This window comes from Pinus tabuliformis, chromosome X, assembly GCF_031772625.1.
Source record: "Pinus tabuliformis cultivar Carrire ecotype Pingquan chromosome X, CPIR1, whole genome shotgun sequence".
Lineage (NCBI taxonomy): Eukaryota > Viridiplantae > Streptophyta > Pinopsida > Pinales > Pinaceae > Pinus > Pinus tabuliformis.
Genome location: NC_142308.1, coordinates 163,899,904 through 163,923,808, shown reverse-complemented (window position 1 = coordinate 163,923,808; position 23,905 = coordinate 163,899,904). Strand labels below are relative to the sequence as shown.

Here is a 23,905-nt window from a genome sequence, read left to right as displayed (position 1 = left end):
AACTAAATGAAATGCTGACAGATCTGCATAGACTTGTGAAGCATTAATGATAGCTAACTGCCATCTAGCAGTGGGTTGACTTTCCTCATATTCAAGTTCGGCAGAATTAAGAACCCGACTGGAGGCAATGACGAACATATCTTGCAAGGGATTTTCTTGAGTGGATTTTTCATGCTCTTTAATATCTCGGAATGAAATAGATTTGCAGAAGGGATCCATTACAAACTGAAAGATGAAAAGAGTGATATTTATTGAGTACTTACCAGGTGAACCAGACGTTACTAGCTCTGATACCAATTTTTAGCAAGGGCTTCGCTAGTGAGAGCGCAAGCTCGCTGGACTCTTGGCCTCGCTAAGCTTCTGTTTTCTTGCTGTTATGAACTCAAAACTACTAGTGACCTTTCACGCACTCTGAGACCTTCACTGAATATTGTTTCTGAATACTAAAATTTCACAAAAAATTAAATCATCTTAAAATCAATCAAATTCTCTATAAACAAAAACAAAGTCATAGAGATGGAGCTGCCATTTTCCACATTGCTGCTACCAAATTTAAAAACCAACTTCAATAAGACAATAAGGCATAAATATCCTTATCCCAAGCTTTTTGAAAAGTGAAATAATAAAAGAAAATTAAAGTCACAGCAGTACACCAATGGCTTATTTACAAGACAACAACGGCAAAAGACTTTCTTCATTCGATAAATACGACACTGGCAGAAGGATTTCTTCATTCTATAAATGCGACGTAATATGTAGAGCTCAGCCCGAGTTCTGCTCGGCACTGGAGAATTGAGGTTCCAAGGGTTTCGCTAAATAGACAAGGGGCTTTTAGCGAGGGTTTTTATTTGTTTTGGCCGGGGGCTTTTCAGCGATGTCGTCTGCCAGGAGGTGGTGGTGCCATCAGTGCAACATGGCAATCAGGCAGCCCCGCAGCGCAAGCAGGCCGGTCTGCCCTCACTGCCACGGTGGCTTTGTGGAAGAAGTCGAGAACGTAAATCATGGCGCGGAAGAGGAAGACGAAGCCATGGCCCAGGTGATGCAATCCCTTGCCAGGTTTGCTTCGCGGCGGCCTTTCAGCCCTTTCTTCTTCCCTCCCCACGGCCATGTGCACGACGATGAATTCCTCCCCGTGGCCCTGAGGAGAATGATGAGAGGGAATACGGGGGAGTTTTTACTCGGCCCCGGGCTAGAGCAGTTGTTGCAGGAATTGGTGGAGAGCGGCCCCGGCAGAAGGGGCCCACCACCGGCGTCGAGGGCATCGGTGGACGCTCTGGAGGAGGTGAAGGTCAGCGGCAAGGATGCGGCGGCGCAGTGCGCGGTGTGTAAGGATGAGTTCGAACTAGGGAAATATGCAAAGCGGATGCCCTGTAGTCATATGTATCACGCCGATTGCATTCTTCCATGGCTTGCGCAGCATAATTCTTGCCCGGTATGTCGATATGAGATGCCGACAGACAATCCGGAATATGATCGGATGCACTCCCGTGGTCGAAATGAAACGTCTTCTTCAGGTACGATGGGGATTTTGCTCCACGGCGCTAATTCTAAACGGAGATAATCTCTGTTTCCGAGTTGTCTCTGTGCTTTGTGGTTCTTCTCCGTCATATGCCAATGTTGCTTTCTTAATTGCACGTGGCACATCCTCAGGACTTCGATCCACAATTAAATTTGATTCTTCGAGCTTTCTGTGCATTTGTGGTCACTCTGGGATACGTCTCATTGACCATTGATGGTTCATTACTCCTTCACTCCCTTCCTTGTTCCTCCCTACCTGTTCCCGTTACTCACTGTCCCATCCCCTTCACCCGTCCGTGTTGTCTGGTGCTCCCCACCTTTGGTGACTGCCTTCCACCCCGTACGCTCTAATGTCCCAGGTGGATTTTGCCCTTAGGGTTTTAACCTTTACAAGGGTATCCAGTAAATCAACAGCAGTAACATATTCCTTCATTCGTACAACAGTAGATATCCTTCTATGAACTGCACCAATAATATAGAAGATTTCCAACATCAATATGATCAAACCACAATAAGATAGGGCTGACCCCCAGTGAATAGCAGATTCATTCAACCAATAATTCACCAATATTGTACTTCGATATCCAATAGATCAACTTTCTAGCTGTAACCCGCACTAGCACTATTCAATTCTGTGGTTACTATACTAATTAATAACTCCACAGAGGGGTCCTCCGTAGCCTTATCTTTCCTCAATGCAATAAAGCTGGGCTCGGATATATAATGAAGAACCACACTGAGAGATAGAGACACACTACCCAGACTCTTGTTCATGGCTAAATATATAGAAACGGCTTTTTTGACTATTTAAAGGGCTTCGTTAGCCTTTGTTTGGCTTCGGTGCCTCAGAGAGGACCTTTGCAGTCTCACTTGTCTTATCCAACAGTACCGGTTCGGGTGCACTGTAGCCAAAGAAGACCTCACTGCCCAGAAAGCTTGTGATGGTCAGATTGCTCACAGAATACTACTGTTGCTCTTAGACCAGTAAGATGGTCACCGGAATTCTCTTCCTTGCAAAACAGAACAGACCTGCATTGCTCCCAAAGAATACGCTGTAACAAATGGAGAAAAAGAAGGTGACTAGCTAGGGTGGGGTCACCTCCCACCGAAACTAGACAAAAGGAAAGGGGTCTTAAAATCCTCAAAGCCTCAACTCAAGAAAAATTAGATATTCCCATCCAAATTGATGATGATGAAATGATTCTATCCCTCCTCTATGTATAGATTCCTCATGGGGGTCTTTCTTCCTTAATCTAATGCGAGGGGTTACAAAGTGCAACCCCCAATTTGGGCTTTTTGCCCCAGCTACCACAAGTTGCCCCAAAACATTTGATAATGGGTTTCCCCCTTTGTCAATGACTATAGCCTAAGGGGATGGATAGTCTATTTCGTCCTCCCTTGGGCAATTAATCAATAGGGGACATTACGTACGCACTCCCTTGCTTCTCCTCACTCCCCCTCTTGCCTCTTGCCCTCACCCATTGATGCTTCACTAGTTGCTTAGCCCCTTTTATTGCATAGTTGCTCACTTCCTTCTTGTAGTGGTCTTACATTCACTCTCTCATTTAAGTAAGCATTGTACAATAATGATAACTTAGTTTTTTTTCTTACTTGATTGTTGGTTGGCTTGGTGATTGGTTGTTTGGATTGTCGGTTGACTCGGTAATTGGTTGTTTGGATTGTTGGTCGACTTGGTCACTGGTGGCCTTGATTGCCCTCTTGGCTGTTTGCTTGTTGTCTTGGTCACTTGATTGATCGTACGCTGGCTTGATCACAAGATCACTAGCTGGTTGGCTTGGTCACTGGTGGGTTTGATTGCCCACTTGGTTGTTTGCTTGTTTGTTTACTACTTGACTCAGTCACTTGCATGGTTGTTAGCTTGCTTGATTGCTTGTTGTTTTGGTCACTCGATTGATTGTACGTTGGCTTGGTGACATGATCACAAGTTGGTTGGCTTGGTCTCTAGATTGCTCCTTGCATTAGAATTTTCTCCAATATCTCGTTATCACTTGTTCCTTTACATATTAATTATCCCTTATTCATTGCAATGAGAGAAGTGAGGCACACTTATCTCTCAAGTGGAAGAGATGTCTCACATAATGTGTGCATAATTGGTTTTCTGAATTGTTGGTCGACTTGGTCATTGGTGGCCTTGATTGCCCTCTTGGCTGTTTGCTTGTTGTCTTGGTCACTTGATTGATCGTATGCTGGCTTGATCACAAGATCACTAGCTGGTTGGCTTGGTCGCTGGTGGGTTTGATTGCGCACTTGGTTGTTTGCTTGTTTGTTTACTACTTGACTCAATCACTTGCATGGTTGTTAGCTTGTTTGATTGCTTGTTGTTTTGGTCACTCGATTGATTGTATGTTGGCTTGGTGACATGATCACAAGTTGGTTGGCTTGGTCTCTAGATTGCTCCTTGCATTAGAATTTTCTCCAGTATCTCGTTAGCACTTGTTCCTTTGCATATTAATTATCCTTTATTCATTGCAATGAGAGAAGTGAGGCACACTTATCTCTCAAGTGGAAGAGATGTCTCACATAATGTGTGCAATTTAAACTAAAATGGAAAAAGGATTGCTGCCGAATGACCATTGGGAAAAAGGACAATTAAACATTCAAAAAATAAATGAAAAATAAACTAGCATAGATCCATCTTAAGTCTAGATTTTTAAAGCAGTGAGAAGTTTGCATTTGTGTTTTTTGATCTCTCTTGGTGCTTGATAGATATTGGGTTATAAGATGGATAAATGAAAAATAAACTAGCATATATCCATCTTAAGCCTAGATTTTTAAAGCAGTGAGAAGTTTGCATGCATGTTTTTTGATCTCTCTTGGTGTTTGATAGATATTGGGTTATAAGATGGATTTATATTAGTAGGTAGCAAACAAAGTTTATCTCTTCCTATCAAGGGGAGGGTACCAAAGAGGTCTACCCTAGCTAGCCCAACATTTTATTTGCTATTTTTATTGCTAATGACCATAAAAGTAGTACTTTAAGTCCACAGACAATCACAAAGTTCAAGACCACCTTCTCTTGGGTTGTCATCCTTTTTTACTATTGAGATGTTTGTCATTATCCACTAATGAGTTGTCAGTCAGATATAGATATATAGGTGGTCAAATACATGTATTATAAATTGATATCATGAGATGGATACAGTTGTAGAGAATCGCTTAAAGCCTTTTCAACCAAGTTCTTGTCTGTTCTATTTCTCAACATGGTATCAGAGTTCTTATGGTCTTTAAGGGCATGATAGCACAATGGTACGTGTGCATGGAAGGTGAGGTGTGTTGGAGAAGATGTAACTAGTTTTGGTCTTCATATATGTAATTTTGATATTTGTACTTATTTAAGAAAAGAGAATTTATTTTGATATTATTTATCAATGAGTTTCTTGCTCATTGAAAATAGGTCAAGCACATTTTGAAGTGCTTCTAGGGAGTCAAAGTCAAAATGTAATTATAATGAAACCCTTTGAGGGCATGATACATCATGTATGATGTCATACAAGGTCATGGGAACACGTCCAAGGCAAATCAAATCCTCTCCTAGCAACAACAAAGTCTACAGGCAACAAAAACGATGAATAAATGATGAAAAACATTGTAGTTGTCAAGTCGGCCTAGAAGACTGTCATGTTGGCTTGAAGGAGGAGGGACAAACCTCTGTTTATAGAGGTTGTCCACTCCTCATTTGGAGACACTCAACAAGCTCTGAAATTCGCAAGAAAGGAGTTGACAAAAGGGAAGAAGGACAATCGAGTAAGGGTGGATAAGAAGTCTGTTAGGGCAGCGAAGGAACAAGGGAAGACAACGAAGGTCTAGAGCTATTCTCTAGGGCATATCAACAACCACACTTGCAAGGGAGAATGGAGGTCTGCCTGCGGCTACAACAACAGTAAGGAGCAGGTCACTACATCTAACGTTTTGGGTGCAATCTAGTCCAAAAAGGTCTCTCTCTCTAGCGAAGAAAGGAGGAGAAAACAACAAGGGATAAAGGACTGTTCTTAGGGTCACACACAACCACACGTGCGAGAATCTGAAGCTGTTCCTGCGGCTAGGGCAGCAATAAACTACAATCATACATCCACCCATGGTTGAGGCTGAAACTAGGCCTACAAGGCCTACTACTCTAGCGTGGAAGAAAGATCTTCAAGTGAAGAAGAAGGGCACTCTAACGAAGAAGAAAAGAGGCTAGAACAGTCACATGTGCGAGGAGTAGGAAGGGCTTGACAACAATTTAGGGCAGCAACATAAGAGACCTAATTCGGATGAGCAGTTGGGTCTACAAGGTCTCCTTAAAGACAACAAAGAAGGATCTCTTTATAGCGAAGAAGAGAAGCCCTAATTCTCTAGGGTTTCCTATCTTAGAAGACAAAGTGCTGGAAGACGAAATGTTGGAAAATGTGCCAGAAGTGACAGTGTAGAAAGAGGAAGGATTTGACTCATGCTAGGAGGATATCCTAATCAAGGGTCTAGGGTTTGGCAACCGTTCAAATAAGAAGCTTCAATAAGAGAAATTTTACAAAGGGTTTCCCTCTCAAGAGTGGAGAGGGTTTGTCCCTGGCAGAGAGCCAAATTCTGTGTTCATGTTATTTTGTTTTGGTAGCAGTTTGATGAAGCACACAGATATGCACTAATAATAATAAGAAGAAGTATAAGCTAACTAAGAAAAGGTAAAAAGACTTCACAAATTGTTATCAAGTCTCAGAGAATCATCACAACATTACTTTGCAATAGATTCTCTAACAATGTGGTGACTCTTTCATAATAGTTATCTCTAAGAGATATAATCAATAGTGCGAGATGATTGTGTTGAAATGATGGTGCTTGTATGAGCATTAAGTAAATGAAAAAGCTACTCTACACCCTTTTGAAGTCATAGTGGCAAAACAAATGTTACATATTTTCTTAATTTCTTGTTGGTTTAAGATGCAAATGCTTTTTAATATATTTTGGAGAATTTGTCATTGTATGTTGAATGTGTGTATATGGTGCAAAGGAAGTTGAGGATTTCTTTGTTGAGTTTTGCACAATGGTTGTTTTTTAATGAGGAAAGAAAAGCAATGCTTCAGATCAAGGGCTTTTGAAATTAATTATTGTGTTTCATGTAGATCTAGATTTAGATCTCATATTTAAATGTATTTTCTTTTGAATTGATGCAATAATAACATTCTATTAAATGATATGGCTTTGTGACACACTTTTGTGCTTGTACTTGGTTATGTGATCAAATCTGAGAATGAGAAGAGAAAATCGCAAATTTAATTCTCTTCACCTTTTTGCAACAATGCAAAAGCACTTGTTGCTGGTGTGAGTTGAGACTTTATAAAATGCCGTTTGTTTATGAACCTTTTAGCTATAAATAGTACACCCAAATACATGTCTTTCTTTCCACGACCGTTTGTTGTTTGTCTTGCATTTATGCAACCAATTGTCTGCAACATATTGCCTTCCTAAGTTGCATTGTTAAGTAGTTGAACCTCATATTTAACTTGTTGCATAAACTCTTCCTTGTCACTTTCTTCGTGTTGATTAGGATGATCTTTCAAAACCTATGCTATTTTTTTCCTTTTTCCTTTTGGACAACTTTCATCTTCTCATGTAGTTTCCCAATATCTATTTGTTCAATGTTCACCTTTAGTAAACATATAGAACGAAATCATTGAAGCCATTGGGAGCTAGCTGATATGGTCTTCAATCAACTCGCTTTCAAACAACATAGGAAAGACTATTGTTGGGTATCATTGTTTTCGTTGATACACCTACTTTTTCATGTGCATCATATGAAGCCCATTGTGCCAACAGTCAAATCATTGATAATTCGTGGTCAAGAGAATTACTCCTAGCACATCATCTTAATTAGTTTCCTTCACCATTTTTGTGCAAGTTTTCAGCAAATTCTAGAACTTCAATAGAATCAACTGCAAAATTAATGCCCTTAGTGAGGTTTGCTTGGTTGGAAAATCAACAATTGCTGAAATTGGGTTGGTTGAAGGCTCCCAACCAAGGAATCACAGTGATGGGCAATGAAATCGCTCAATTCTTGAATATTGAGAAAAAAAACAATTATGGCAACAAAGATGACTACACAACGTGAGGAAGGACCTGGAAAAATCAAGAAGTGTTTTGGTTTAAATTATTGTGTGAGAATCCTATGAGATCCTTTCAGGTCAAAGGCTTTCCTCATGCAACCTCACAAAAATCTCAAACATCTAAATTAGAGCGTTTGTAGATTGTGGCCCACACAAACTTGGCTTGAGCGCTTCCTCACATAGATCCATAGTTGGAGAATTTGTTGTATAGTCTGAAATTGAAGGTAACAAAAGTAAGCTAATAGAAGCTAATAACCCACATGTAGCTGTCAATCATAAAGAGAAAAGGGGGGTTACCATAGTCAAAGTAATAAGTTATAATAGTTGTTGCTTTACATGTGTTGAGAAAATAAAGCCAATGTGAATTGCTAAATGAATGGTGTCCTCAACTATGTACTTCCTTCAATTATGTGTGGCTCATATGATTTTTGTATGGCCTATTTTTGCTCCCTTCTAGGTGCCAATGTGAGCACATGACCCCCCATGTGCAACAAGCTTGCATGTGGGTTTAACAAATAATTGGGGGGACAACGTATAATGGAGGAATAAACTCAACTTCCTAGCCACAACAACCATAAGATTGAAAAAAATTAACCAGATTTATAGATTGGCTAGATTTTTTTATGACGACTCAATAATGATAGCCATTGATCTCAGACTTCAAAGAGAATTGGGTGGTGGCCATTATAGAGTTGTTGGCATCCATACTCTGCTAATGAAATTTGTTTTTTGAGTGAATTTAAGAGAATTACAAAATGGGACTCTTTATCAACCATGAGGGAAACCAACAACAAAAACACACCATAAATGGTAGAAATAATCTCATCCAAAACACTCTACATGACATTAAAACACAGAGGTAAAGTTTGTCACATGTGAACACAATAGTTACTTTGGAAAGTTAAATGGGGAAAGTAAGTCTGTCACACGTGAACACAATAGTTACTCTGGAAAGTTAAATGGGGAAAGTAACTCTGTCACATGTGAACACAGTAGTTATTCTGGAAAGTTAAATGGGGAAAGTAGCTTCAAATGGTTGCTTAGTCTATATTGACAATGTCTTGTTATAATGCAATTCATGGCTCTATGGCCATTCAACAATTCATATCGGTCCTCTTCATTCTCTTCTCTTGGCCCAAAAATACCATTCAACGGTGAATGTACAAGATGAAATAGGGAGGGTTGGGGTAATGGGAAGGCCAATAGGCTTGCCCTTTCATTTCCCATTCCTTGGTTGTCCTAGACCACCTCTTATAGCTAGTACCATAGGTTAATGAGGACTCATCTTGTAGATCTTTCTCCTGGACTGCGTCTTCATTCTTTGGAGTTGGCCTTATAGGGTTTTAGATTAGAATGCTCTTTCACTTCTTGATTTTTTGTCTTATATAGAAATCACTTTAGTACTTTTGCTTTATATCAACATCATTGTACCTAACATAGTCATGTTGACCTACTTTTGTGGTCATCGGTTGGACATTAATACATTTATTATCTTTATTTGTCTTTTAATTCATTCATGTTTTCTTCGCCTTTGCCTTATTCTACGTTACTTTTGCATTGGCTTTTACATAGTCACTAAACTTCATTAATCACCGAATTATGCTTGCAGGTACTGAGTCTTACAATCATTCGCTTGTTTAGATCCATTTTGGATCAATCCACCTCTCCCAAGCTTCACCATTTGGGTACTTGGATGATATAAAGATGTTTTCCAAATTTTCCTTAACAAAATTACAAGGATTGATTCCATCTTTATCATTGCAAAATTTTGGTAATGCCATTAGTTCTTGCCTCAAGTGCTTAGCTTCTTGTCGGAACCCTTGAATTCCAATATAGAAAATTCACAATGTTTATTCCCCAAAATTATCGTGATATTCTCCTATATCTGCTCTTTACAACATCTTTTAAATAATCTGTTTGGACTATCCAATAAGAATTTATGATAGTTTTAAGTTAACATGCCTTTTAAGCCTTTATATGGAAATTGCTTAGCAAGTTGACCTTGTACTTCTTATAAATTCAAAATGTTTGCTCCAAGGACTTTGAAATTTCGACCTATAACAATATTAGATGTTTGCGTTGCAATTCCATTAGTCTTACTCAATGTGTTTTTCTTTTTAATGGAAAATTATTGGCACATCTTCAGAACCTTGCAAATTTTTCCCTTTTGTAGATAGCAATCTTGGAGTTGTTTTAACTTTTTCCTTGTTACGTCTTCTTTTTTATGCCATCATTCTCACTACAATTGGAGCTCACAATTTTTAGATATGTTCAATTTAGTGAGCCTTAATGTTAGCAAGGCTTTGGGAATGAACAAAGTCACTATCTTGCATGGATTGTATCTTATAAATTCTTGTGCCTTTGATGTGTATTCTTTTTAGATATAGTTTAGCGTGTTTTCTTTACAACCCTTCAAGTCTTATTGAACTTGGACTGTGCAAAGTATGAATCAAACCATGCAAGGTGTTGTTTGAAGGTGTTTAAATCAAAATTTTGGTGGCTTTGATATGAAATTTTATGACCCTCCTAGGGGAATACATTGGGTAAAATGTACATAATGAGAATATATATATATATATATATATATATCTATATCTATATATATATATATATATATATAGAGAGAGAGAGAGAGAGAGAGAGAGAGTCAATAGTGAATTGTGATTTGGATATATGGATGTGCTTGGGTTATTGGTAGATCTTCTCCTATTGTATATGTATTGTGTAACTCATTGTTATTATCACTTTGGGTACCTGTATTCGTTATACATTGTTTAGAGAGAGAGATAGAGAGAGAGAGGGGTCAATAGTGAATTGTGATATGGATATATGGATGTACTTGGGTTATTGGTAGATCTTCTCCTATTGTATAACTCATTGTTATTATCACTTTGGGTACCTGTATTCGTTATACATTGTTTATATGTAGGTCTATCATGCTATTTTTAGTATTGGGGTTTATAACAACTTAGGACTTGCACTATGCTTGTTGCACAAGCAACCCACAAGAAGTAAACATGTCACTAGGGAGGCTTGAACCTTGGCAAGGGCATTAACAACACCCTGCTTTCGTTGACTAGGCAAACCCTTATTGAAAATATGACTTTATTTACTCTAACAAATTGTTGTTATTCCCTCATGATTGTTGTCTTTTTGCTGCCTTCTTAACAGGGTTACTAAAAATCAAAGTTGGATATTTCCTATCTAGGGTTATGTTCTATGTTAGTACGACATTATTATTATTATTGCTTTTGAAATTCTTGAGGCACCGACACTACAAAGAGCCAACCGTTGTTAACTTAGTGTAGGTGCTATGTTTGAAGGGTATCTATTTGATCAAAACCATCCATGATTTGCATCGACTTCATTCATGCCTTATAGATGGTGTAGATCATGACAAGAATGGAACTTCCATTAACAACATAGCACTATAAACATAACTAGTGAGTCAATGCATAGTTAATCTTCACCTACCAATTGAAAAGATTCATCAAATACATTTTGCTTTCACATTCTTTATACAAAATTGGTAACATGTTGATTCTCCTAGATCTCATCTTCAAGTAAAAGTCACTTGTGAGCTATTTTCACATAAATTGGATTTGGACAACTACCTGAAAATCTAAAAATTATAGGTTTTATTAGAATTTAATTTGACTTATCGTGATAGAATTGTTTGAGTTAACAAAAAGCATCAAATGAATCCGATAAACTTGACTTAAATTTAGCAGTCAATGGGAATTGTTTTTGATCCTAACTATTTTTAGTGATTGTAGACATTCGTGAAAATAAAAGTGAAAATGAAGGAATAGAACACAACAAAAATTAAATTACATGCATGGAAATGAAAGGTAAAAATATTATTTATTTTTCTATTGATATACACTTAAAAATACCTCTTTTGATGACAATCATGGGATTTGACTAGTTACATGGACTTTTAATTGATTAAATCAAGCCTGCAACTGTAAAAAAGAACGAGAGGGCAAAATTGGGTTTGAGAAGAAATAGATTTTAAACATGAATTAGAGCTGACTTAAATATATTGTTTAGTCTTTTAAATTGATTTTCAAAGTATAGAGCACACTCAAATGGATGATATTTTTAACAATTGATTGTAGAAAAAGTTGAAATCAATAGGAGAGATGTTTGCTTACTTGAAGAGATAGTCACATTGCCTTTAAGTAGAGAGTAATTAAGTTAATTAGGAATATTACTAATGGTTGATATCTTTTAGTCTTCAAGAGAGTTTTTTTCTTCATCGTATAGATTTTTGCAATGCCTTTAACAAGACGACATCAAATAGTCAATTTGGAAAAAAACTACTTGCCAACCTCTGTTAAATAGATTTGAATTGAAAGGAAACAACCTTGATCAATATCTTAAAATGTTTGCAATCCAAACATGTGTCTAATTCAAACTCAAACCTTATCAATATAATTTACTTTTAAATTTTTTCTCAAAATAAAGAAGGGCCCTACTGTATCTTATCTCTTAAAATTGTTGTGGTAATGTGTGGCTTATGCTCTTTATTTTGTGGTTAGCTTGAGCATATCCTTTTTCAATTCTTGTACTTCCATTCTTGTTTTATGTAATGTCCCCAAGGGATTAATTGGCCCAAGGGACAAACTAGCGTATCGATCTCGGTAGGCTATAGTCGTGGATAAAAGGGAAAACCCCAAAATTCCCAATGTTTAGGCAACAAGGGGCGAGTTTTGTGGCAAAAAAGCCTAAAGTTGGGGTTTACCATGAGCCCCTCTTAAATAATTAAGGAGAAAAACCCCCTTAAGAAAATCTATAAATACAAGAGGATTAGAATCACTTGAGGCATCATTGGATTGGATCATTTTGGCCCATTTCTCCTTTGACTAGTTTCAGTGGAGGTGATCCCACCCTACCTAGTCACCTATCTCTTGTTTTGGCACAAAACAACAATTGAAGCATTTCTGGCTTTGTTTGGAGCATGGTCTGGTCATTAATCTGTCTAAGAAGAATCTAATCTAAGCATAAGCAATTTTCGGTTTGAAACCAGTTTGGGGAACAACAAACTCTATTGGAACATCCATATCTGCCTAGCCAAGAAGATCGAGTTTCCTGTGAGTACTCGTGGGGGTCAACCTGTTTTGTTTCAAATTGTAGACATATTCCCTGCGGTGTTTGTGGATAGTGTTGAAAAATCATGTAGCTATGGTCGACATTTTTCATTATTTAAAGGAGAAATCTGCTTATTTTTTGTCACCTACAAGCGGGTTCCTTTAGATCCTCATGTCGGCCTCATTAGGGCTAATTAGCCCACATGTGATATATCTCTATCTATCTATCTATCTATCTATATATATATATATATATATATATATATATATATATCATTCATTTTAATCACCAATTCAACCAATTCGATTTGCAATTACAAGAAGAGATTTCTCACGTGTGAAGGAGAGGAGAAGTTTCTTTTGATTTGGTTTATCTTGTCTATTGGAGTTGTCTTGACCGCATGGTTTTGTGGGCATCCCAATACTTTTATTTAGCTTTTGTTTTACATCATTTTGAAGATTGAAAACTTCTATCTTTGCTGACTGTAATTTGTGTAACATTAAATGAAGGTTTTGACAATGATCTTGGGCTGAGCTTCTGTGGACAACTTTGATTAGTATTTCATTAAAGATTGACCTGGATTTATTGGATCATTTTGATATACTTTTGATGGACAAAATCTCTCTCTCATAAGGGAAGAACTTTTGGTTTTCCCCTTGTGGGTTTTGCCCTGGCTGTGAGCCTAATCTTGGTGTCTCTTGTCTCTTATTGTTTATTGTCTACTGTGATCTCTATTTATTGCTCTTGTTGAAGATTAGAATGGTTGAAGTTTTTCATGTATAGCTACTTGTTGATTTAAGTATAAAGAAGGAACTGCTTGCATCAATTGAAGTAGTTATCAATTGTGAAAAACTATTCTAGTCATTATTACACTAGAAATTCAACATGGCATCAAAGCTAGTTTGGGTAAGGAGGCTTAAAGATCAATTATGTTGGCAAAGATCCGCATTCTTAGAAGTTCGTTGATCCTCTGTAATGATTTCTGAGAAAAATTAAGACGAGTTTTTGCAAGAAACTTCTGCTCAATAATTCAAAGCTTATAAATGATGGTTCTCTACATGGCTCAGTTCAATGGCCCAAGTTCGTATTATCTCTGTAACAATTCATATGGTTTCATATGTGGATGTACAAAACGAATACCTTTGTTTTGCTACAACTCGATCTCTATGATACGTGTATTGGCACGCTCATCTCTATGTCAAGGCTTACATAAAACATCTCGCATAAACTCATGTTCTTTGTATTAAGGCTTGTATGATCTCCGTTGATGTAAAAAGACCTTGATCACTATGGAGTGAAGTAGACTCCATTCCCTGTGATCGAAGTTCTGGAACTTGCTATTCCCTATGGCATCACTCTACACTGGAGCATGCTCATTACAGTGGCATCGCTATACTCCGGAGCATAGTCACTATAGTGGCATCACTTTGTTTCTGATATATATATATATATATATATATTTCAGTGGTTCGATGTCTCTCATAACTCAGTGACTTGGTGACTCACATATTCCCAACGTTCCACCAAGTTCTGGGACGTGGGGACGGGGGAGCGGGGATACACAGGTGTGGCCCATGCAAAAGCTCCCCACCAATTTTTAGGAAATGTGGGGGGATGTTGGCGTCTTTAACACAAGGACCTCGACAAAAATAGTAAAATAAAAATACTAAAAACTTATAAATATATCATTGAAATTTTATAATTTAACTATCTTTATCATTATATAACACTTACATCATGAAGGATAAATCGATGAATCATATAATTGAAACAAATTTAAAACGAAAAGCATGATACAATCATACATGTAACTGTAACAATGTAAAATGAAAATAAAAGTTTAAACCATATTGAAGTTCCAACTGTGAATACTGAATATTGAAATAAAAGTCAAGTCTAATACATCAAGATTCAAATTTCTATAGTTAAAAAGTTAACATAATGTTAGTTTTAGCTTATTAAAATTAGTGTCAGTAAATGTTGCATAAATGAGAACTTTTTATAGTTTTTTGTGTTTCTTAAAATTCAAAAATATCACTGTGATGTGTTAGCATGTTCAACAAAACTGACTGCATAGAAATTTAGAAAATTGTTGGGTTTACATAAATTATGTCCCATGAAACGACATGTATCACGGCTCGCAACCATGAGAATGGGAAAGTCAAAACAAAATCAATATTATCATTCACGTCATCAAGTCAATATCGACGAAGTTGGGACACAACATCACTGTTGCACTAATATATGGTCCTTTCCTATCCATGATCTAAGAAAATTAACTGTCTATCACCTTTAACAACTTAGATTAAGTCCACGCACATATATGTTTTCATAAATACCAGCATGTTTGAGCCGTTAGTAGAAGCATCAATGGTGTATTGAGAGCTAGCAGGCTGGAAGATCCAAGGAGGAGGCAGAGATTGATTTGGGGTATTTCCATCTAGCACAACCCATGCCATTTTCAATCCCCAGCTCGTGTGAACCTCCAAGTGACAATGCATGAACCAAACGCCTGCAAAAGTTATCGAATAGAATTTGAACAATAGAATTTGTTGTCTTAGATCATTGCGACTAGGATTGTAAGAGGGGAATAGATTGGATAAATGTAAATAATATTACGTGGGTTGTCAGCTCAGAATCAACCACTTTTTTGCTTGGAAATGACCCTTTTTTTAGGAAACGACCCCCTTTGGAGTTTCCGTGTGTAACCTATTTTTGGGAGTGTTGGGAAATGAACCCCAGACGACCCCAAGTCCCTGGAGCACAAGGGAGTGAGGAATCATGATTCCCAGGTGGGGGGACGCGTCCCCGTGGAAAACTGCATATTCCTTGTCGCACAGTGGTTTTGTATCTTACAATGATTATGAGATTTGGAGCTCATCTATTTTCTTGTGGTTCGCGTCTATTGTCCTTAACACGCATATGTTTTGGTTGCTAAGAGTAGCAACATTACAATGTAACAATGATATACTTTTGGTAGTGGCCTTGACTTTTCAAGAAAATAATACTTACAGTGACATTATATCTGCCGCGAGGTTCGATACATTATTCAAAGGACATTACAGTAGTTTCTATAATGTCGCCCAACAATGGTTATGGGGTAGCGCATTACCGTGATTTGTCTACATTGCATTACTTGCATTAGATTGGCATTGTTCATATTGCTTTTTGACTCGGATCATATTACATCTTTGTATTATTGTGGCTTGTGTTATTATGAATTTTTGCCATATTGAAATGGCATGCTTACACAATGGATCACACTCTATATTACTAGTGAAGAGGCTCGTATCTCCGGATCATGAAGCATCACATCGGTTAAGGTTCGTAATGGATCAATTTTGTTTTATGAGTAAGGCTCAGATCCTTCTATCCATGACTCGTATATGCATTCCGTGACGCGATATGCTCACATCATATTTCGATGGTTCAATATCTTATTTATGGCTTGTATAAATCCTCGTGACTCATATGCTCAATATGGCTCCCCTATTCTCTGTATGGTACAATAACTTCTCTCAGTGACATCGCTTAGTACGTGACAATGTTGTGAACATCGGCAAGGGTTTGCAAAATGAAAAAATCATAAAATTCTGGAAAAAATCGGTACAAATTTGGCAAACATCGGCAAAATTAAGATACCATAAAAATATCTTTAAAAATCGAAAAACATCGACCAGGCCAAAAAATCGTGATTTCGAGATAAAATCAGGATGTTATCGAGATGTTCGCAACACTGCATGACAATGAATATAAAAGTGATATGGCACAATAACTCAGTTGTAACCTATACGACATAACCTTGTCATACATTGGAAGTCTTTATATGACAGTGAAATCATCCGAAGTTATCAACCCTAATCTGTGATCTCTGTAGTAAGGAATTCAATGGAAGTGTCAATCTACAATGACTTGATCATGACATAGAGGAATGAAGTTGACTCTACATGACAATGAACCTTGGTATATCAATGACATTAACAACAATAACTTGACAATAATATTCATACAAATAACAATTGTGGAAAGTCGACCAAATTAAGTTTGAATCATTTCAAATTAGTATGATGAACTTAGTAGTTTGAATCATCTCATACCCATAGAAGCTTTGCATGGTAGATATTAATGACTAAAAGAGAATCTAGGGTAAATGATAAAACCCTAGTAAGGGTTGATTTGGATAAAGCCTAGGGCTTGTGGACTCAAAGATTGTTGTTGCTATTGAAACAAGTAACCCTAGATAAAATTGGTAGCATGATGGAAGAAGGCAATGACATTTACATATGTTGAGAAACTGAGGGTTTGTAAACCTGAAAAGATATTAGGGTTTGATGCTATAATGCTAGCTGTTCGAACTGCAAAACCCTTGCCAATAACTGTTAACCCTATCTTGATATAAATGATTGAGAAAATGTTGGACTTAGGAATTGATCGCTAAGAGATTTGACATCTTGATGTTGAGGCCGATTTGCAGGTTGGATTCTAAAAGGACTCAAGACCAGGAGGGTGTTGTCTTGATTTCCAAAGATAAGTATCTTGTGTTTCTTTTTTTTGTTCCAATTAATATTGACATTGGACTGTCTATGATTTGTAAAACCCTAGGCTGGGTTTGGAGAAGAAAATCTAAGACTAATGAACTTAACCCTAATTCCTTGTTGATGATATGGACTCATTAATAATGATGTGGATTTGTTGATGATGCAGACTCATGATGTGGACTTGTTATTGGGATGCACTGCTTGATGATGTGGATGTGAACTCTTTATTGATGTTGATGTGGATGATGGACTGCTTGATGATGTGAACTCTTTGATGATGATATGGACTCATTGAGGATGTTGATGTGCACTGCTTAATGATAAATGGTGTGTACCCTATGATGTTGACAACATGTACTCCTTGTGTAAAAATTTCTGTTTTCCCACCCCGGTTTTCAGTTTCTCCTTATTTCTCCCATGTAGTTAAATGCCCATTCCCATAACCATACATTTAACAGACTGGAAAAAATAAATATTGCTGAAAACACAAATTCTGGAAATTTTTCAGAATGCTGGAAATTGCAGAATTAAAAATCAGCAATTAAAAACAGCCATTAAAACACATTAAAACACTGATATTTTTGGTCAACTTGACCCTGGAAAAACCCCCTACAACTCTTGGGGAAAACCAGTTTGAGAGCTCTTCTTTATTTCTGAAAGTTGTCTTTTTACAGTGAGAATTATTCAGCAAAAAATCAGCAAGCAAATTTACAACTTATCTCCTTTCCTGTGCCTCACAGCAATCTGGAAATTACAGCAAACAGGACAGCAATAAATGCTGTACGACATCCGTTTTGTGTGCAGAAAAATCAGCAAACTGCTCCTCGATTTTTGTGCAAAAATTTGCCTTTCACTATGTGCTGAATCAGCTGTACAAATCTGCTCAACTGCTGCCTTGGAATGTGTGCCAAGCTGCTGTCTCCTTCTCCTTCCTGCTCAGAAATCTCTCTTGCTCTCTTGCTCTCCTTCTCCCAATCTGCTCATGAAAGAATGAATGACCTTTTCCTCCTTTAATATAACTCCAAGTGACTTTTGGGTGATCCAAGTGACTTTTGGGTGATTTCTAAATCCAATTGCTGAAATAGATTTAGATCAATGGTTGAGATTAAATGCTCATTTAAATCTCACTTTCTATTTTTTAATTCACCCCACTTTAATAAAGACCCACTTAGTGATTTATTTCCAAAGTCACTTTTCCTTTCTAATTTTTCATTGACTTTATAAAAGTCACTTTAAAATTAGACTTAATAACTTTATCACTTAAAGTCACTTTTAAATTAGATTTAACTTTATAAAATTATAAAGTCACTTTAGGAGAAAAATTAAATTCTTTTGGACACTTTTCCCTAGGCCAAAGATCAAAGCCTAAGGGAACCACCTGTCCTCCGGTACCAAATTTCAACACTCCCTCTTACCGAGGAAGGTGTTCCTCACCACACCCATCTTGTCTCTGAAGTAGACATGCTTTCTCTGAAGTAGACATGCTTGCCCCGTGGTAAGGCTTTGGTAAGGATATCTGCAACCTGCTCATCAGTGGAAATATACTCAAGCTTCACAGCTCCCTTCTGAACATAGTCTCTGATGAAATGATATCTGATCCCGATATGCTTTGACCTGTCATGAAATACTGGATTCTCCGTGAGTTTAATGCAACTCTGATTATCACAGTAAATCACTGAAGGTCTCAACGGCTGACCAAATAAGCCAAACAACATCTTGCGAAGCCAGATGGCCTCACAACTAGCTAGACTGGCTGCCATATACTCTGCTTCCGCTGAACTCAGTGCTACTGACTGCTGCTTCCGGCTGAACCATGACACTACTGCTGAACCCAACCCAAAACAACACCCTGAAGTGCTCTTCCTATCAGAAGCACAACCTGCCCAATCAGAATCAGTGTATCCTGCCAATCTCACTCCATCTCCCTGCCTGTAGTCCAGACCATAATCCACTGTCCCCTGCAAGTACTGCAAAATGTGTTTTGCAGCCACCCAGTGAACCTTCCTAGGCTCACACATAAACTGACTCATCGTGTTGACTGCAAAACAGATATCTGGTCTAGTGTTGACCAAATACATCAAGGAACCAATCAGCTGCCTGTACAATGTGGGATCCACCAACTCGGAATCCGAAGCATGAAGCTTCTTCTAGTTGGTGATCATCGGTGTCGACATGGGTCTACAATCCTCCATGTGGAATCTGCTAAGGATGTCCACAATATACTTCCCCTGCCCCAGGAAGAAATGCCCCTCCTCCTGCCACACCTCCAAACCCAAAAAGTAATGCATCAAGCCGATGTCCTTCATCTCAAACTCCGCCGCAAGATCTCTCTTGCAGTGCTCTATGAGTCTCTCTGCACCTGTAATGATCAAGTCATCCACATACAGCACCAGAATGAGAGGCTCCTCATCAATCACAATAAAGTAAAGGTTCGGATCTGCCTCACTCTTTGTGAAACCCATCCCCTGCAAGTATGCATCTATCCTGGAGTACCAAGCTCTGGGAGCTTGCTTCAGGCCATAAAGGGCCTTCTTCAATCTGCACACATGGGACTCCTTCCCATGCACCTCAAAGCCCTGTGGCTGCTCAATGTACACCTCCTCCTGTATGAAGCCATTGAGAAATGCGGTCTTCACATCCATCTGGTGGATCTTCCAACCCATCTCTGCTGCTATCGATATAATGGAGCGGATCGAAGTATATCGAGCCACGGGAGCGAAGGTCTCCTCATAATCAACTCCCTCTACCTGGGAGAACCCTCTAGCCACAAACCTCGCTTTGAATTTCTCAATGCTGCCATCTGCAGCATGCTTTACCTTGTAAAGCCATTTGGAAGTAACCACGGATTTGCCCTCAGGCCTCGGCACCACCTCCCAAACATCATTCTTCATGATAGAAGAATACTCCTCCTGCATGGCCTCTCTCCAGACCTGCTGGCTAGCTGCCTCCTCATAGCTAGAAGGCTTAGAGTCAAGGATGCTGGTAACCATCGCCATATAACTACAAAACCTCTCAGGTGGTCTACTCTCTCTGACCGGCCTCTTCGGCTCAGCAACAGATGTGGCATCTCTCAAGGTGTCCTGAAGCCACTTGGGCTTCCTCTTCCCTGAGCGCACTTCTTCCACCGGAGAATGAAACCCCTCCTCCTCATCATCATCAGTAGCCTGAACTCCTGACTGTCTGTCTGCTGTCCTCCTGCCTGCACCTGAACCTGTAGAAGCTGAGGTACCGTGTGAACTGTCCATCAGTGGACTCCCTAGTGAACTGCTCTGTGAACTGCTCTGCATGCTGCCCGGAGCACCACCCCTCTGGCTCGATGAGCCACTGCTCACTGACGGACCTGCCATCCTCATAGATGTACCTCCGGATCCTCCTGATCCCTGCCCACTGGATCCCTGCGACTGACTCAACTGCTGCTGAGGGTCTGGCTGATCCAGATACTCTAACTCCCGTGACCTCCTAAAGGCCCTGTCCTCCTCGAACTTCACATCCCGTCTGACAACAACTCTCCTCTGTGCAGGAATGTAAATCCGAAAGGCCTTTGAGGTCTCACTGTAGCCCACAAAGATACCCTTCTCTGCGGTGGGCTCTAGTTTGGTCCTCTTCTCCTTGGGTATATAGGAGTATGTAATGCATCCAAAGATATGAATATGACCAAGATCAGGCTTCTTCCCAGAGAAAGCCTCCTCCGGAGTCATGTGCCCCAAGGCATGATGCGGACTCCTGTTCTGCAAGTAAACAGCTGTGTTGCAGGCCTCTGCCCACAAGAACAATGGCAACCCCTGATCATGTAACATAGCTTTGACAGCCTCTATGATGGATTTGTTCTTCCTCTCCGCAACCCCGTTCTGCTGGGGGTTGTAAGGAACAGTGAACTCCCTCCTAATGCCTGCCTCCGCACAATAGTCAACAAACTCTCCAAGGGTGTACTCTCCTCCATTGTCCGACCTCAAGGACTTGATCTTTCGGCCTGCCTGTGTCTCCACAAGAGCTCTGAACTCCTGAAACCGCTTGAAGACCTCACTCTTGGTCTTCAAGAAATAAATCCAGGTCCTCCTGGAGTGATCATCAATGAATAAAACATAGTACTCATACCCACTCAAGGAAACATGAGACATCCGACCGCTCACATCGGAATGAATCAAATCAAGTATCCCCGTCGCTCTGCTGTCACTGCTGGGAAAAGGGGATTTGGCAAATTTGCCCATCGCACAACCTCTGCAAGTATCAAAGTGATCAGTACTGAAATCTGGCACACTTGTAGTGATCTCCCGCAATGTCCTCAAGGCTCCATGATACATATGTCCCATCCTGCGGTGCCAAATCTCACACAGCTCAGAACTGCTAGCTCTGCTGTCGGTACTACTGCTCAATGCCAAAAGGGGCTGAAATGCAAACTTGTACACCTTTGCATGGCGTACACCTATCACTCTAGCTGAATCAGCTGGAGTGTCCCTGGGATACATCAACACCTGTCCTCCCCTGAACAGTACGTCATATCCTCTGTCCTCCAAAGCTGAGACGGATATGAGGTTCTTCCTCATCCCTGGCACATAAAGAACCTCTGACACCTTCAAGGGAGGTTTGGACTCCCTCTGAAATGTCACTGTCCCCACCCCGACTGCTCTAACAACTCTGTCATCACCGAGTACTACCTCAATATCAGTGCCACTCTCTGAAAGCTCTGAGAAGTACTCACGGACTCCTGTCATGTGACGTGAAGCCCCACTGTCCACATACCAAATACCTGTAGATGCTCCGCTAATCGAGAAAAACATGCTCCCTCTGAACCTGTGTGGCAGGTGATCCTGCACTAGAGGACTCACATGTAGTGAACGCAAACTCCCGGTCAAAACGACCTGCAAAGTCCTCAATCTCAGCTGAAGCTGCCACGTCCTGGTTCTTTCCCTTCTTCTTCTTCTTCTCCGAACACACAACTGCATAGTGTCCCATCTTTTGACAATTCCAACACTTCACCTTGGAATAGTCCTTCTGTGTGTTCCCCGGTTTACCTTTACCTTTGCCTTTGCCCCCACCACTGCTTGTGGAAGCCTGCTTCTTCCCTTTGCCTTTCTTGCCTCCTGCCACCAGTGCTACATCCTCATCCTGCTCAACTGGTTTGGCTGCCCCAAGCTGTCCTTTCCTGATCTCTGTCTGAATGCAATCATCCCAAAACCTCTCCCATGTGGGAAGGGTCTCACGTGCACAAACCCCATCAGCAAAGTTCAACCATGAACGGGGGAGGCCATTCACTGCAATACGCACCAACTCAGTGGATGGAATGGCCTCTCCAATCGCTGCCAACTCATCTCTCACATTGGTAATCTTTGTGAGATATCTAGCTGCACTATCATTACCCATCTTAATGTTCTTCAGCTTCTCCTTCAGGACCATCTTCCGGTTTTCATTGGTACTCTGGTAGAGATTGGACAATGCTGTCCACATCTCATGGGCATTGCTCTTTCCTCTCACATGAGGAATGCAATGGTCTTTGATTCCGTCTAGAATCAGCCTCTTACCCTTATTGTTCTTCTTTTTATACTCAGCCAACTGAGTAACATCAGTGGGCACAACAACAGGGTTCTGTGCGGTATGCACCATGATATCCCAGACTTCTGCCTCCTCAAAGATACTTTGCATTCTCTCCTTCCAAACGCTGTAATTTATATGCCCATCCAGCCTATCCTCCACCCTCAATCCCAATGACATCCTGCTGTCCTAAAACTGAAAAATAGCACTGCTGTAGTAAAGATAAAACTGCTGTTTATGAAAAAATCAGCTTGCTGGAATTTTCTGAGTGAAAAATCAGCAACTGTAATTTTTCCTTTTGCTGTCCCAAACTGCCCTTCAGCACTCAAGCTCTGATACCATGTAAAAATTTCTGTTTTCCCACCCCGGTTTTCAGTTTCTCCTTATTTCTCCCATGTAGTTAAATGCCCATTCCCATAACCATACATTTAACAGACTGAAAAAAATAAATATTGCTGAAAACACAAATTCTGGAAATTTTTCAGAATGCTGGAAATTGCAGAATTAAAAATCAGCAATTAAAAACAGCCATTAAAACACATTAAAACACTGATATTTTTGGTCAACTTGACCCTGGAAAAACCCCCTACAACTCTTGGGGAAAATCAGTTTGAGAGCTCTTTTTTATTTCTGAAAGTTGTCTTTTTACAGTGAGAATTATTCAGCAAAAAATCAGCAAGCAAATTTACAACTTATCTCCTTTCCCGTGCCTCACAGCAATCTGGAAATTACAGCAAACAGGACAGCAATAAATGCTGTACGACCTCCGTTTTGTGTGCAGAAAAATCAGCAAACTGCTCCTCGATTTTTGTGCAAAAATCTGCCTTTCACTATGTGCTGAATCAGCTGTACAAATCTGCTCAACTGCTGCCTTGGAATGTGTGCCAAGTTGCTGTCTCCTTCTCCTTCCTGCTCAGAAATCTCTCTTGCTCTCTTGCTTCTCCCAATCTGCTCATGAAAGAATGAATGACCTTTTCCTCTTTTTCCTCCTTTAATATAACTCCAAGTGACTTTTGGGTGATCCAAGTGACTTTTGGGTGATCTCTAAATCCAATGGCTGAAATAGATTTAGATCAATGGTTGAGATTAAATGCTCATTTAAATCTCACTTTCTATTTTTTAATTCAC

At 39.5% G+C, this 23,905-nt stretch overlaps 1 protein-coding gene across 1 annotated transcript in view; it reads left to right on the top strand.

Annotated features, from left to right (window-relative positions):
- Positions 1 to 699: 699 nt before the first annotated feature.
- The window catches only part of LOC149138964 (E3 ubiquitin-protein ligase RZF1-like), a 46,548-nt gene continuing 23,342 nt past the window's right edge, over positions 700 to 23,905 (top strand). The window contains exon 1 of the mRNA XM_089446281.1: positions 700 to 1,514. Within this exon, the coding sequence (XP_089302407.1) occupies positions 875 to 1,514 (640 nt within the window). The 5' untranslated portion in view covers positions 700 to 874. The remainder of the gene's footprint in view (positions 1,515 to 23,905) is intronic.